The following is a 17,196-nucleotide window of genomic DNA, read 5'->3' as shown; positions in this document are numbered from 1 at the left end:
GGGTTCTCTGTGCAAGGGGATCCTAGATGCCCAGGGGCTTGTTGGGGGCAGGAGAGGGGAGTCTGGGGGCAACGGGTAATGGGACTCTGAGGGGGCTTCAGGTGAAAGTGGCTAAGGCTCAGCAGGGGGGGTCTGGTTGTAGGGGGGATAGAGCTCAGCAGGGGTATTTGAGTGTGGGGGGGTCCAGATGCAGTGGTGTGGGGATCTGGCTGCGGGTGGTGCAGGGGGAGTGGGGCTTATTGTGGGGGGTGTCTGAGTGCAGGTTGGTGAGGCTTAGTGGGAGGGTCTGGGTCTGAGAGGGTCTGGATGGATGGGGGTTGGCTGAATGGGGGAGCAGCTCCCTGTGCTGGGATCCTTCCCACTGCAGCTGAGGGGCAATGGGTGCAGGAAGCAGGGTGGAGTGGGAGTTTGCAGAGCTTCCTTCAGCTGGGGGAGAAATCTGGGTCTGAGTCTGACCCACTCTCTGACTTACCTCTCTGCCAGCTGCCCTGAGCCCCTGAAACATGCTTCTGGAGAGGGTCCCATGACCACTCTTGTGGCTTCTCTGTCAGAAAGTCATTTTTATGCAGAAAAACAAAGAAATTTGCGTGGGACATAAATTCCGCACATGTGCAGTGGTGCAGAATTCCCTCAGGAGTAACTTCTGGTCAATTTTTTAACGGTACTGACAGTGCTTCTAACATTGCTTCTGAGAGAGCATTCTCTCTCAGGCTTTGACCTACTAATGTAGTTGCATTGAAGTTCCTGGGGGAATGAAAATGTAGAACAAAATTTACTATAGTATTGGACTTACCTTTTAAGAAGAGCAAAAATGTTTTTCATGTGTTATGGAAGCATGGCCTTATGGTTAAGATATTTGAACTTTTCATATAATATGAAAGTCAAATCTAATCAATAATTAAGTAATATGTAATCTATACAAGAGGCAAGGCATTAATATTTATTTAATGTGCAAAATAAAATATAAAAGAACCTATTGATATTTAGTGTGAGATTTGAGAGTGATTCAGTATAAATCTGATAAAACTCTTGTGTAAGGCTTATGACACTGAGACACTTCATCTGAAGTGCATGGTTTCTGTTCCCTTTCTACATGGTTTCCCTAAGCCACATACTTCTGTAAAAGTTAGGGGTGTCTGTTTCTCATAGTCTTAGCCCTTTAGAACTCGTGTCAGTGGAAACACTCTACTGTGTTTCTATTCAGACTTTTCTTCCTCAAAAAAGTAGAAATTGATTTGCTCAGTTTGATTTATTACTTGCAACAATGTGAGCTGTATTTTGAAAATTTTGAGATTGCAGGTGATTGCGTGTTCTCAGGCATTGCTGTCACACTAATCATAGTGATTGGCTGCAGTCTATTACAGGCATGATTTTGACAGATTGGGTTCATTAAATGTTTTCAGTCAGTTGTCTTTTTCTGATGGTTCAGGCCTGTCTGATATCACTTGAAACACAAGCACTGATAAACCATCAGGAAGTTGCCAAGCTGAACCTGAGGAACAAAAGTAACATTTTCTTTCAGGTTACTGGTAGATAGGGCTGAGAACCCTTCCGAATTGTGTTAACCCTAAAACCTTTAAGGGTCAAAACCCACTAACTCTTTAGTGTTTCTAGCCCCTCGGTTTGCAACTAGTTGTGCAGTTTGAAAACAGATTTAAGTGGCAAAAATTAGACGTTGTGGTGGGGGACATTTAAATGTATGCAAACTCCTTTCTGTCCATTACAAAAGTAAAAGAGGGTTTGAGGGAGAATGCCAATGTCTCTGGTACAAAACCAAAATGGTGGGTTACCAAAATCACTTCTTTTATTTCTTTAATATACTGGTTATTTCCCATCAAAACTGTTAGCAAAGCATAGCTGGCTAGGAAATACTAATCAAAGTAGTAGATACAAGTCCCACTGGTTCATGCCAGGCTCCTAAGAATGTTGTAAATAAGTGTTTTGATACGAAAAAGTTGTATCTACAGAAAAATAGAACTGTATTTGCCTATTTTAACAAAAGGCAATTGTGGTTTTATACTGTCCAATACCTAAACAATGGATAGTAGTATAACTGATGTGAAGTTTTAAAGTAGAAGTGTGAAATTTTGACATTCTGCGGTGCAGTGCATAATTTGGGGGTCAACATACTTGGATTTCCGCAATGAATTATCACTTTGTCATACCCATTTAGAGGGAAAGTTGGGCTTCTGAAATAATCCTCTTTTGTGGCACAGCAAGACCTTTGCGACATAGTATGCAACTAACATTAATTGTGAGACTGCATTTTCAAATGAGTTTGAGACATGACCGGAGATGCAATTTTAAAAATCCTCTTCCAACAGAGCAGTGATACTCAAACCTCAGAAGTTCAGGAGCAAAATCAGTGATCAGTGTTACCCAAAAGAGCCACAGTAGTGTAAATTCATTGTTTACTTTACTGTAGTACTGTATTTAGCAGTATGATGGGAAATATTTAGTGATTATTTTTATATAGAATATAAAGTAATACTAAAATACTTAGTCATCTTGCTGTGAGAATAATTATATATTCTCGCAGCAAAATGACCAGGTATTATTATTTTATCAACTACAGTCAGTTAATAACATAGTAAAAGCATCTTGATTGGTTAATAATTAAATCAGTGTTTTAATATTATGAGCTGCAAAGAGATACAGGAGACACAGTAAAGCACCCCTTGAGGCTCATGAGCCTCAGTCTGAGTATCACTACAATAGAGGGTAATTTTTTTTGTACTTCTCCTTTGCCAGGAAGTGTGTGGTAAATTCTCTAGATTTGCATATAAATAAAGTTACACTAGTCATGACATGCACACTTACGAACTCCCTGGCAAGCAAGTTTGGTCTCTCTAATGCTGTTTCTGACTACTTTGACATATATTTAACAGAAAACCTCTTGTTTTGAAGTCCAAAAAAGTTCATTAATAGCCAATAGGTTTACTTATCAAAGCTTAGTTTCAAATCCTAGTTGGATCTCATCTGAAAATTAGTTTGGCCTTTTCCTTCTATGTGGGCATGTGGCTGAATACCAGTTTCTCAAAGATCTTTCTACTCCAGAAAGTCTTAGGGCTCAAATAACGGCAGCTTTGTAAGGTTGAAGTGCCTTGGCAAAAGTGTATGAACAATCCCTACGCAGTTTCTTGAGTTAATCTTGGTTCACACCGTCACCAAAAATCCCTTACTTGTGAGCACTAAACTTGTCCACATGTTTTTTTTTTTTAAAAAAAAGACGTGTTTCTTCAGTTGTATGGAATTGGGGTAAAACTGAAGTACTGTAAATCACCCATTTAATTTCTGTTGAATGCAGAAAGAAATTTGATGTAGAAGTAATGTGTGACTTCAGCTCGGAAAATTAAAGGAAAAAATGGATTAAAACTGTACTGCAGTTTGGGGAATCAGAATTGGCAAAATCAAAATTTTTGATAGCAGTGCAGTTTGTTTTTGTGTGTTTTGTTTTTAAATCAGTGCAGAATTAGGAAGCACAATCTGAAATGTTTCAGGCCTCTGAGCTACTAAAATACAATTAGGGATTGTGCTAGGCACAGTATACATGTCATGAAAACACTGTACTGACCCCCAAAAAGTCTAAGGATGAAATGAAACAGGATTAAATACTGTAAATTCTTCAAAGCTTGTTAGACAGCACCTGTTTTTTCTTCCCCACTCCACTTAATCTAACCAGAAGAAAAGATAAATTATCTGAGGGACTATAATAGCTTCTTCTGAGATTGTAAGAGGTTGATTTTCTTCAGTGCTACTTCATGATTTAACTAGATGGTGAGGAAGTATTCTCAGACTTTGAGAGTTCCAGCAGATCACTTCTGATGCATTTCATGTTATCTGTCTTGGGACTCAGTACCAAAGTGAGTCTTATGGGGCAACATGCTGTTGCTGCCAAGTTAAATCTTTTTGAACTGCCATTTGGATTATTACTTTAAAAAAATCATTTTCCCAAGAATGTATATATTTAAAATTAAGGGACTTACTGCAAGTCTTTTCATAGAGCTCTTATAGAATTTGCAGGTTTGTAATTGTTCTAGGTGACTACTAAGTTACAAAGCAGTTAATAAATACCAAACGATATTAGTGCTCTAAATAAAAGTTTCCTTCACAGTTAATAAATGACACTCTGCACTTTGACTCAGAGAGAGTGGGGAAGGAATACTGCTTTGCAAGTCTGCCTTTCAGCTTGTGGACAGCTCCAGTAGGTCACTCTTGTTGCATCACAGAACATAGTATTGCCCAGATCCCTTTGTCTTGTAGGTTCCAGGTATTCACATGCCATTTAGACATGAAAGAATCCTTGGTAAGAATAACAATTAAGGTTTTTGATACAGCTTCTTTCATCCAGCTGGATCCTGAACTTTATTTTGTCATTTTAAAATTTAATGCATGAGGAGGCAGTGCTTTTCCTCAGAAGGAAAAGTCTCAATTCCTGGGGCTTGGCCTGCACTATAGAGTTAGGTCGATGTAAGGCAGCTATTATGTCTGTATACACACTATAGCCTTGCTCCTGCTGATTGCAAGTGCTCTACTACAGTGACATAATCCCTACGCTTTTGGTGGAGGTATTATGTTGGTGTAGTTAGGATGACAGTGTCCATCGACTCTTGGCTGTCATTCTTGTCAATTTAATGGCTCTGTGCTGAAGCTGTGAAATTGACAAGAAAGCCAGGCTGTCACCAGGATGGGCGGGTGTCTCCAGCTAGAGCCTGGCTGCCCCCAGGCTCCCCATCCCTCTCCATGCTTCCAGCCAGGCTGCTGCCTGGAGGTTCCCCGCGGGGATCTGTGGTGCTGTGCACGGAGGCTTGCTGCGGGGAGCCCTGGTATTGTCCTCCCACCCCACTCTCAACTCCCCATAGCCGGGCTCCTGGTGTGGAGTTCCGCATCCAGAATCCAGACAGATCCTGGGCAGCTGCTGGGTTATCGGCAGGGAGCTGGGTGGGAGCAACCCTGTTCCCTGCCCCTCTCAAGTCAGTGGAAGCAAATCTCGACTCTGAATCAAATCTCCATCTGTTGAGCAGGGATGGAACATCTGTAATTGGTACAGAAGATCCGATGGAGAAAACTAACAAACTTCCCTGTTTTGTAGTTCCTTTTGGTTAATCTCTAGTGTATTCTAGTGTTTCAGTTGGGTTTAGTGTGCAAGTGTTGGGATGGTGTTGGTGGCTTGTGGTAGACAGGAGGTCAGGCTGGATGATCTGGTGGTCCTTCTAACCTAAAACTCTGACTCAGCTTGTTTACATATAACATCTTGTTTTCAGTCTGGAATACAAATTAATATATTCAGAACCTACTTTTACTGTTGGAAGCAAATGGCATCCTTTATTTGTGTTCTTTCCATTGTAGTAATACTTTTATGCCCACATACAAAACTAAATGTTTCTTCCCTGAAAACTTATTTTGTCTTTTACACTACTTAGGTGCTGCACAGTTAGAAACAAGAGCTCAGGACTTGGTCTCATCCAGAATTTAAAAGTTTGATTTCCTTGCCAAAAATTCTAACCTTCCAGTTCTGAAGAACATTTAACTGTTTGAAATCTAAGCAAAATTGACTCAGAACGTTATGTGTGCAAGAAACCTTTTAGTCAGTGTCAGTGTCAACGTAGATAGCCATAAAAGCACACTGCTAAATCTCTTTAATCTTGCCCAGATTAATTGTGACAAAACTCTCAAATGTATGAAATGAATTGATAGTATTCCAATTCCTAATCCACAGGTTTTAACATCCAAACCACAAGTGTAATTTGGTGTGGCATCATGGGAATCCTTAAAGTCTATTGCCCTTGAACATATTTAAAAATTCCCTCTTAGACATGCATATGTGCTACCATTACTGCCCTAATGCTTCCTTCCCACATACAAACAGAATGGCTGCGGTCTTGGTAACTGTATTCTTTTGGGGTACAACTGCACTGCACTAAAAGACCCACATCATATCTGCCCTGGGTCAGCTGACTCTGGCTCAGGGGACTCCGGCTTCCGGGTTATAAAACTGAAGTGTAGACATTTTAGGCTTGGGCTTGGGCTTGGGCTGGATCCTGTGCTATGAGATCATTTGCCCTCACAAGCTCTGATCCTGGGCTCCAGTCCGAGCCCAAATATCTACACTGCAAATTTTAGCAGCGAGCCCAAGTCAAGTGATCCAGGCTCTGAGACTTCTGTCATGGGTGGTTTTTTCACCATGTAGACATACCCTTTGTTCCTCTACCTAATAGTGCTTTCCCATTTGCTGGGGGAAGCAAAGGCATTATCCTCAGCTGTTGTGCATTCAGTACAAAACAGATTAATCTCTCCTGCAAGCAGCCCTCTCCATAGTCACACCAGAAAATTTCAGTCTCTAGTCCCACCAGTATAACACTTTTCTAAAAGTACTCTTTATTAGAAAAGGGTATTCTTTGAGGGATTTATTTTCCAATTTTCATAAACTTATGTTTTTCAAGTTGTCATATCATTTCAAGTTATCAAATCATATTAAGTTCAAATTTAATTAGTCTTAAAATAAAATGTCAAATATTTTCATATTTGTACATCCAGAAACTCCAACTTAGATTTGTCTAAGACATGTACTTTTCAGGTGACAAAATTCATGCAGATTTGTAAGGATTCATATTCTAAACTCTACAAAGGGTTCAGGTAGTCCTACAGAGCCTTTCAGATACTATCCAGTCCTGAAAACTGCACTGTCAGTCTTGTCTGTTTACCACACTTTACTTCAGTTTTATTGTTCTACATAAAAATAATTAGTTTTGGTACAGAAGTGCAGTTGCTTTGTAACGTATAAAAGACAAATGCATTTGGTCTTACTATTGCTTTAACGACTTCACTCTTGTTTTATTCTTACATTTAATAGGCACATTTTCCAGCTGTTGTTGTACTATTAAAGGGCTTATGATGTTAAAAGCAGCATTATCTTTCAATGCCACCTGCTGCTGTTTCCTCAAAGGGGAACTGAACTATAGCAATACCTTTAGTTGTTGAATATTGTAACTTTGAAGTAAAATTAAACCTTATCTACTAGTTACTTCCATTGCTAAAACCAGACTGTGTACAGAACCTGGATAGTGTAAAGAATCTTAGCACTTTACTCACTTCCAAAATGTGTGTTTATATTTGAAGTTTTGTCATGTTCATCTTCCCTAGAAGTGTGTTCTTGGCCTGATTGAGGTGGTGTGAAGTAGTAACTTAACTTTACTGTAACATGAACTTCCTTAGTCCAATATCTCAGAAAAGTGTGTTGTGTTTTTAAGAAGCACTCCATTTGGCTCTCAGCTTTTGCAGAATGTCTGTCCCATGTGTTGGAAAGTAGCAGAATGTATACAGACTTCACCTTAGTTACCATTTGGGCTTGACACCTCTCTAACTTATCATTCAGTATGTCTCACTACGTTGGGCACACTTAAACTTTTGCCATTCTGAATGTTTATAGTGGAGTTCCCTAGTAATGATACAACTTTTCACTAGAAACTAGAATCTTTCAAAATGACATTAACTCTGCCCATTGTGTTGGCACCTAGCCCACTGGGGTCTCTGGGTCCTGCAAGCTAAAGATAACTTCTTATAGGCTGGGTTAAGATGAGTAAGTATGGGAGAGGCTTCATTTCTTAGAAGACAAGATTAGGAAGGTAAATAGATCAGCAGGCTGAAAACAGAATGTTTCTGCTAACTATGATAGGTAAATGGGTAAGTGAGCTAAGGGACACATCTGAACTAGCTAAGATGAAGGGACCACCCAGTGACACAATCTGGTAATGATTGAAATAAGTTTGGAACATAAAGATGAGGTAAAGAGTAAGTTATATATGGACAGTATTGTGGACAGAGCATGCTGTTTTGGGATTGGTTTCTACCAAGTAACCAAGCCAATCCCATAACATGTACTACAATGTATATAGTACTTTCAGTGTAATGTGTATACAAAGAAAGAGATTTGCTGTGTAATTTTGGGTGTCTGGTACACCCTACAACCACCCCCTCTGCTTGGGTTTGATCAACTCAGTGTCGCAGTGCTGTATGTCAAATAAATTAACTTGAATTGCGAGACTGGAGTCCAACTGAGTTCATGGGGATCTGAGTGGAAAAGGTCTTGAGGAACCCCAGCACTTCTGTGGCACACAGCAGATGCATTTTGTTGCCCTAAGGGGCATGTGGTGCACATCTTTGGGGGGCACAAGCATACAGATGCTCTCCTTGTTTAATGTTGCTAGCATGTTAGAGTAGGAAGGTGTGGAATGAATGTCATCTTCAAAAAGAGGGAAAAGTGAAATAGACCAAAGGGCAGAAAAGCTGGCTTAAAATTTTTAACTTGTTTGCTTCAGATGGGAAAAGAAATGAAAACTGTAGAATCACCTTGCCCTCATTTTCAAAATGTCTTGTGCTTTTGAAAATTGAAAACTTGGCTTCTTTAGGCATTTTGACCTAAACTTGTGACTGTTTTGCATTGTGCAGAAATGCACAACAGGAATCTTTCCTTCAAGTGGAGAGACCATTCTTAAAACCAGAGCATTTGTTTTAGGCAACCTAGTCCTTTGTTAGACTGTAGTATCATGAGTAATTCACAGTTGGTTTTATCCTACATGTGATTAAACAATTTTATAACTCATACCTTAGATAAGTTTCTTGTCTATTCTGTATACAGTAAATGTTTGCTTTTTTAGTATTGAAGTAGTGTACTATAGCAAATGCAAAATTAATTTTGCTAAATGATGCTTATATTTACTAACCATTTTAATAACTTACTTAGAATGTATATAAACACTGGTCAGATTCTCTCAATTGTTTGAACACACCAGTACTTTGACCTTTTTTTTTTTTTTAAATGAGGATATCTCTGGTTAATCCTTTACCTAATTAACAGTCAGCTTGCAAGCTCTTACGGTATGTCATCTGCTAATATCTTGGGAACATAATCAGGGTTGACTCAAGTCACGACAGCCTGTCCTAATGGCACTAAAAAATGACCTTATGGCTATGGACATAGGCAGAATTTCCATGCTCATTCTACTGGACCTCTGACAGTGAACAGCAAGGTGTCGTTAATCCAGCTACCTGATGTAAGCATAGCACTGCAGTGGCTCCAGTAGTTCCTTTCCAGGAGAACTTCAGATGCACTTATTTGTGGAGTCTCAGAGGGATTCATGCCATCCCTCATTGTTTAATATCTTATGTGAGATGCCACGAAGTCAGCTGCCAACAACATGACATGACACTCAGCTGTGCTTCATTCACCACTCACGCAGCACTGCCACAGCTAAGATGTCACAGGGTCTACTAGGGATCACTGTGTGGATGAAAAATAGCTGGTTCAAGTTGCACCAAGGCAACAGCATTGATGCTGGTTAGAGGGGAAAATTATCTGAAGAACTAGCAAATATTGTCCCCATCTTCCATTGAAGGCATGCAACACCGTTTATCAAACTGGTGCAAAATGTCAGAGAGGACCCAGACTTCTCACAAAGCTTTCACGACCTGGTGGTGGTGATTTAAAATAAAAGAAGCCTTTCAACTCCAGCTCACTAGGAAGTGTGTACATCTCAGAAGAAGGGGCCTGCTCATGCTGTTTCAGTACACAAATTACAATTGGTAGGGAAAGCTTACATTGCTTTAAAAATGAAGTACAAGATGTTAACTATGCTGCCTGTCCTGGAGACATAGTACTAAACCTCAGACTCAGGTTCCACCACATGTAGTTTGCTGAAGGTCACATGGCAATTTAGTGTCAGAATCAGTTAGAACTCGAGTTCTTGGCCCCTATCCACAAGCTAAATGTTTTAAACAGTTCCTCTTCTACTGGAAATAAGTGTTGAGTTTCCAAAAGAGACAAGTTTTATCTAGCACTCATCTCTCTATTTGGCATTTTGCATCAAGTTGATGATACTGGGAATAGGGCTAATAAGTGCTTTTTTAGGATAAATCCTACACTGTAGACCACTAAGTAATATGTGAGAGGTTATCTTTGTATCTTGAGATTAGACTTGTTGGGGGTTTTTTGTGGGCGGAAGGAAGTTACCATTTATGGGGGTAGTTTAAAGAAATGTACAACTTATATTGAAGGCCTTCAGGAGTTTGCTTCCAAGTGCCGTATGTTCCTTATTCTTAATCATCTAAGTGTGGGCTTGTGTGAAACTTATAACAGTTTCATTTTAGCAAGGGCCTTATTTTATGTTCTCACTCAGAGATATTCATATCCTTGGTGTGCGATTGATTGAAATCAGTCTTGCAAATTGTGTGCTATTGCAGTTTTAGATTAAAATGTATGAGCTAAATTGAAAATGCTGTTTAAAACACTACTAGTTTTAGGTAATAGAGTATTTTATATGAATTTAACAAACCTGCTGAATGTAAAACAAAAAATAAAAAACTACTAACACTGTACTTACGATTCTAATCAATTGAGGGTTATAAGGAAAAATATTTGCACGTAACTAAATTCTTCAGTGAGAACTATGAAGTATAGAGATGAAATCTGTGTAAATTTCAACAAAATATAACACATCAACAGAACAATGCCAGTGTTATAATGCAACGTTTTCAACTATAATTTGAGAGGAAAAATAAGAGTGCCATTATCCAAGTTTACTTAAGGGTAGGGTGACCATACATCCCGTTTTGGCTAGGACAGTCCCTTTTTAAGCCCTGTCCCAGCCAGCTTGATTAGCTGATAAGAGCAAAAGGGACGTGCCGACTTTTGTCCAAAAAAAAAAAAAAAAAAAAAAAATGTGGGGTGTGGTATGGAGGAACATGCAGGGGACAAATGGAGATGCCAGCCCCACACAGTGTGGGGAGGCAGGGCTACGGGGGGGCAGGGTGAGGGGAAGTTCCAGTGTACGGGTGGCAGGTTAGGGTTCGAGTGACCAGCGACATGAGGGGAGTGGTAGAAATATATGCAGAGTTCATAATCTTACATATCATTAATAAATCATACAAACTCCCAAATTATCACAGGTGGTCTAATGACAGGATCTTAATGAGGCGCTGGGACTTGTTTTTGTATTCATCAATACCAGTAAAGTGTGGAACTTGGAATTTTAGGTTTTATGTATGGATTTTGTGTCTGTTAAAAAATAGAAACAACTAAATGTTTCCAAGTGCATAATAGCTGCTCTAGGATACAGTTGAAGCAATAATTCTGTATTTTTCTACACTTTTCTTCCATCAGTATAGTTTTAGTATGAAATTTCAAGAAGTATAGTCTTTAATTTTAAAGTTGGGGCTGGTAAATAGAATTAAAGATGGAAAAGGTCTGTTAGTCTCTGAAATCCTTTTATTTCCAGAGTAATTCTATTCACTCAGCATACTTCCTGGCACCTTGTCTAATCTAACTTTGTCACTACCAATGGGTCTTCCTCCTCTTCCCAAGGAAGTCTTTTTCACACTCATACTTCATTTTTAGGAAATATCTTTCCTGAATAACTTTTCTTTTCATACCATTAGTTCTTTCACTCCACCTCCATTTCCTTTTGGATTTCCACCATTAATCTGCTCACTTACCATGTCATCTTAATATTTTAGCTAAGCTATCCATTATTTGTCCTTAGTGTCCACTCTCATGTGCAATGTGACTAAACAAAATGCAAAGTGAGTACAGTATAATTAACTACACAAGGTGCAAGGCAATGGAGATGGGTCCATTCCACTTCTAATTTTTCTGATATCTCTACTTCCATATCTGAGATTTTTGTTCTCTTTTGAGCTTCCTCTAATTTCTTTTTGGTCCCGATGTGGCTAGATGTACACACTAATGCAAGTGTAGTTGAATCTAATATGTTAAGAAAAGGTATTGTTGCTTCCTTTCTTGGAAACGTTGCTTTTGGTTATTCCATTTTATTCTACCAATTTTTATGGCTTCATGCTTTTAGAATGCCATTTTAAAAGGTCTAGAAACAAACATATCTTCCATACTGTCCTAACCTCACCCCACCGCCGCCTCCTCTGCCAAACTATTGAATGAACACCTACTGCCATGACATGACATAGGGGAAGGAAAATTGGACAATCTTGGAAAGAAAGGGGGGTGGGGGAGTGAGATGAGTAATAACACTGAATTGCAGTGTGGAACAGCCTATTCATATTCCTGTAGTTTAGGACTGACCAGATGAAAACTCTGTACTGTGATACGTTTGGGTCTTATACATCAAAACCACGTAGTGCCATTCATTAGCTTTGTTTCCATTTCCTAGAACATTGTGGAAGGCTGGGTCGTAAAGCCTCTGTCATCCAAATTTCAGTACTTACTTAATTTTACATTATTTAAATAGTAAGCTGTATTGGGTCTTGTAAAACTCATTTGGCCATCATTAATGACCTAATATATCGAAATTAGGGCAACATACTGGTGAGCAGGCTTCTTGAGAATTTTGATATGACGGTGGACGGTATTTCTTACTAACTTTTATCTTGTTTAATTGATTCCCCTGCATTGTATCTTAGTAGGCTTTTTGAAGATGTTTGTATCATTTTTGAGAATGTAGGAGAACATTACTAATTCATAGAAATTGGGGAACTATAGTGACATCATAGCAAGTATGTGAACAAACAAAGAGAATGCATAATGAAATACACTGTTTTTCATCCAATTTCTGATATCTAATGGGCTATGTTAGTAAATAGTATGTACTGTAATTCATAAAATAGTTGTAATGTGACCTTTCTGCAGCACTCTGTATCATTCGAAGTGGAGTGGCAACCATTTTTGTATACTAGCGCAAATTCAATGTACTTCAAAATGAAAAGATTGACTATATTTAGCTATGAAACTAAGTGGCTTGTGGTTTCTAACTGAGAAATATACAGCATGTAAAGGAAATTTGTGAGCAGTTTTAGTGAGTTCTCCAGTGTGAGTAATTACTAGTATGCCAGAACCCCTTCACAAGAAACTGCCAATACCAAGATGCAAACTCCTTTATTAAGTGACAAATCTTCTCATGTTTTTACAGGGTGCTGATAAGACTGTGAAAGGCCCAGATGGACTAACTGCCTTTGAAGCCACTGACAACCAGGCAATCAAAGCTCTTCTTCAGTGACAGATGGACTGATATAACTAATGTCTTTTCTGTGGCCTCTCACTGCTGCCTGTCTGTCACTCTATATCTTCCAGCTTCTTCAGCTAAATACTTTGGGGGGAGGAGAATTCTCAATGAATCAAACTAACAAAGGGTCTCTATCAAAAAGATAATCTGTTTGGAGAGAATGGAAATCTATATAATCAGTGTCCTTCAGGATTTGTTTAATGCACAATCTTTTTTCCATATCTAGCGAAAACAAACTTCTGCGGGAGGGAGAAAGAACATGCACTTAAAAATTTGGTTGTATGCCTCCCTGATTAGTTCTATTAAGTTTTGTGTTGAAAGATCAATTTAGACAAAAGTACTGTATTAAGTACTCTAAAACGCTAACTAAGAGGCAGTAGTCCAATGCTCTTAGTGTCTGCCATGATCTAAAATGTAGTAATTGAGGTAGTTGGATTGCTTATCTCTTGAGAGCTATATTCTTCTGCTTTAAAGCATATGTTGAAATTCTGAAGACTTCTGATAGCTATCGCCACCTTGACTAATCAGATACTACACTAACCTTTTTTGACTCCTTGTAAATCAGGAAAGATCAGTTTAGGCAAGACCTTGTTCTATTCCAAAAGACCTGCCAAGGTCTTGAGTTTTGGGATTTCCCTCTCTTTCCACCCCCCATGTGTTCTAGTCCGGAGCTGACCAATCTGACTTGTAATATTTTGGGGTCTGATAAGAAATGTCTGTGCAGTTTACCCTTTTGGGTTGTCAGTTGGAATTTCCTCATTTTCCATGTCAATGTAAACGATATAGGCACATATGGTGAAAGCTCCAGGCCCTCTGGTACGCAAGAAGAATTTCTCTGCTACCTTTAAATGATTTAAACTTAGTGCTGCTGGTAGTTATTTAGATGTTCTCACTAGAAACAAATATCAAAGTTGCTAAATGTTTTTTGCTATAGTTTCAAAAAATAGTTATATGAAGAGCTTTCTATATTCTACTGTCAGGAAAAGGAAGACTTAAATACAGTCTCACTGAAATCTGTAACTACCACCAGAGAAAAGGTAAGATGTCCCCCCCCACCCCCATCCCCAATGAATTTCCCAAGATTCCTCATCAACTGGCTGAAAAGGCGCTTTTTTAATGTCATGAGTTCATGGAGAGCAATAGACTGCTTCTGAAGCTCCTGCTACATTCCTAAAGCATGTATGATTCTGCAAATATATTTAAATTTCATCTGGAAGTTAACATATCAGTAAATATTACAGCAGTAGAACTGATAACTAATGGAAGCAGGTAAGATTGTAACACAGGATTCCCACTCCATTCCTCCCATGAAAATCTGAGCTTTTGATTTTCATCTTTAATTTGCATTAGACACATACCAGCTCACTCAAACAATTCACAGTACCTTTTTTTTTAAAAGGCATACATTATATAAAAATATATTTACCTTTGGGATGTCAGTATATGCAGCTTTCAGGCATTATTGTAACATGCAAAAAAGGTGCATCATGTTTAATGCAGAATATGTTTAAACAAAACAAGCAAATCTTATCTTGATTTCTCATGTCTGGAATTGACGTGATATCAGGAGAGTGAACAATATAGTATTTGGTGATTGCCATCCAGATAAATATATACTGAGACATTTGGGGTTCATGTTTTAACCATGTTGCATAAAATTGAATGTACTTCAATTATAAACAACCCTGTATTTAGAATGTAAAATGAGAACAAACCGAGTTAGTTATATGCAGCATCCCCACAGGATAAAAAAATCAGGAAGACAGTCATTCTGGCCAATGAGAAACTAATGAGCCATTTATTGATGGGTTTCTTGGATTTATGGGAGGTATGGATGGCAAAGAGTGGAAAGATTAAATATGTTTTTAAAACTATGATCAATCACCAAGTAACTGGTAAATAAATGAGCACATTTGACTAACTGTTTTTTATTAAGTCTTTAAATAAAAACTCTGTAATCTGTCTCTAGTCAATGCTGGACTATCATCTCATTATGATAGTGTGGACTCTGAATACAAATTCTGACTTTCTGTAAGATATCACTGAAGTAATTAGTTCTATGTTGGCTTAAACTAGTTTCTATTTATGATATTAAAATAAACTAGTCCAGAAAACTGCAATTTGAGATCTTTTTTTAAAAATTTCAAGTTTGTAGTGAGTAGTGTCAACAAATTGTGTATCTGGCCATAAGATAACCTCCTATTGTCCTTTTCTCTTTGCCTTAGCCTCTCCGCCTCCTACTAAGTGATCATAATTGTAGCACTGGATCATTTGAACCTTCTTTATACCAGTTCTTCTGGTGGTACAGTGGAGGCTATTTAGCCTTCATTTCCTACAATTATGTAAACACTTGCATTTTTCTTGACCTATTTCACATTAAAAAAAAAAAAACCTGCAAACACTCTAACAAGACAAGAGTGTTAATTTAATTTGATTATAATATGAATCCAAGCCACTTTGCCAGAATAGTTAAAGGATGATATTTAAATGTATGTTTTTACTAAAGAAGAAAAACTTGTTTGCTTTTTGCATTACATAAAGGGTTGTCATTTTTGTCCAGGTTTTAAGAAATATTACACTTTAATCTTTCTGTTTTGTGCATGGACAATAGGTTTGTTCATTCACTTCCTTTTCATCACATTATGTGAGAAATTGCCTGGCTACCTGTTTCTCTCTCTAGCCCTTCGATGGGTGAAGTTGTCAAACTGTAAATTCTTTTACGCACAGGAAACTGTAGAACAGTCAAACACAAAAACTTAAATATCTTGTCAAAGCCAACTGGAAATGCATACTTGGAAATGCATTTTTGGAAATCCACATAGTTTTTATTGTTCTCCCTTTCAAATTTGGCTTGAATGTTTTAAAACTAAAATGTATCTTGGATTTTACATCCTCTGCTCCTCTTCCCTATTTAAAATAAATGCTTGAGACTTAAATTGAGCTTCCTCCTCCTTTAATACAATATTGAATGCATTAGTTTGTCTGTAGAAGAGGCTGGTAAGAGTGGAGTGTCCTAGTTCAAGCAATTGCAGTGTTGCATGCAAAATTGCAAAATAAACTGTCTTAATTATATTTTGTAAATGAAGAAACAATCATATCTTTCTACGCAGTGATGGAAGAAAATTAATGCTTTGTGCATTTTGATATTTAACTTCCTCTTTTCACCAGTGTAGTTAGTTTGACACAGTTGGATTTATCGTTATCATGGTTCATGGACATCAGAATGCTAAATGATACTGTGTTTTTAAGTTTGTTGCAAGAATGAATGAATGAAATAAACTTGAATTGTGCTACAGAAGAATCTGCAACTTTATTTCCCTACACGCTCTTCCTATCTGTATTTTCTGTTAATCTCTGCTCATACCTACATAGCTGTTTAGCTCTAGTAGCTCAGTTTAACTGGCACTGTGCAGAGTAACTTAAGCTATATTAATACAATAATGGGGACAAATCTGAAGCTGGTTTACATGAATGCTGTAAATCGATCTAAATTACGCTAGTTGATGTAACTTAGGTCTATTTACAGCGGTGTCTACGCTGCATTATGTCAATGGGAGATTCTCTCCCATCGACACAGCTTCCGCCTCTCAAGGATGTAGAGTGCAGACATCCAGAGGAGAGTCCTCTCCCATCAATTTAGCGTTTTCACCAGACCTGCTAAATGGACACCACTGCAATGATCACAGCAGTGCCAATTTAGCTGGTAGTGTAGACATGGCCTGAGAAACCAGTTTTGCTCTTGACTGACCACTAGTCTTAACATTAGCTACGTAACATTTAGAGCACATAAATGCTGTCTCTTCTCCTACACCTTCTCTTTCTCTCCCCAAAGCACCATCCCACTCCCCACCCCCCAAAAAAATTTGGGACTGAATGGATATGGAGACTCCCATAGACTTTCACAGGTCAATAAACAATTTGTCATACTGAAATTTGCTGCTTTAATGGAATGCTTACATTTGCACTGGCTTCAACTCTTATTTGCCTGAAAGGCAAATAGATTCCACTTCACATTTTGTGACAACTCAGAATTTGAGATTAAAAGGAATATTAATAAATACACTGAACCGGAGACTGATATGGAAACAAAGTGCAAGTGTACTTTCCAAACTAGATCAATGCCCACTTTGAAAGAAATGTTATTTATTAATCCTTTGCTCCCAGAGCC

The 17,196-nt window shown here is 38.3% G+C and overlaps 1 protein-coding gene across 1 annotated transcript in view; it reads left to right on the top strand.

The window, feature by feature from the left end:
• The window catches only part of MTPN (myotrophin), a 57,739-nt gene extending 41,419 nt beyond the window's left edge, over nt 1-16,320 (top strand). The window contains exon 4 of the mRNA XM_030543807.1: nt 12,936-16,320. Within this exon, the coding sequence (XP_030399667.1) occupies nt 12,936-13,022 (87 nt within the window). The 3' untranslated portion in view covers nt 13,023-16,320. The remainder of the gene's footprint in view (nt 1-12,935) is intronic.
• Nucleotides 16,321-17,196: the final 876 nt, after the last annotated feature.

This window comes from Gopherus evgoodei, chromosome 1, assembly GCF_007399415.2.
Source record: "Gopherus evgoodei ecotype Sinaloan lineage chromosome 1, rGopEvg1_v1.p, whole genome shotgun sequence".
NCBI classification, from domain to species: Eukaryota; Metazoa; Chordata; order Testudines; family Testudinidae; genus Gopherus; species Gopherus evgoodei.
This window is presented reverse-complemented; position numbering and strand designations above follow the sequence as displayed.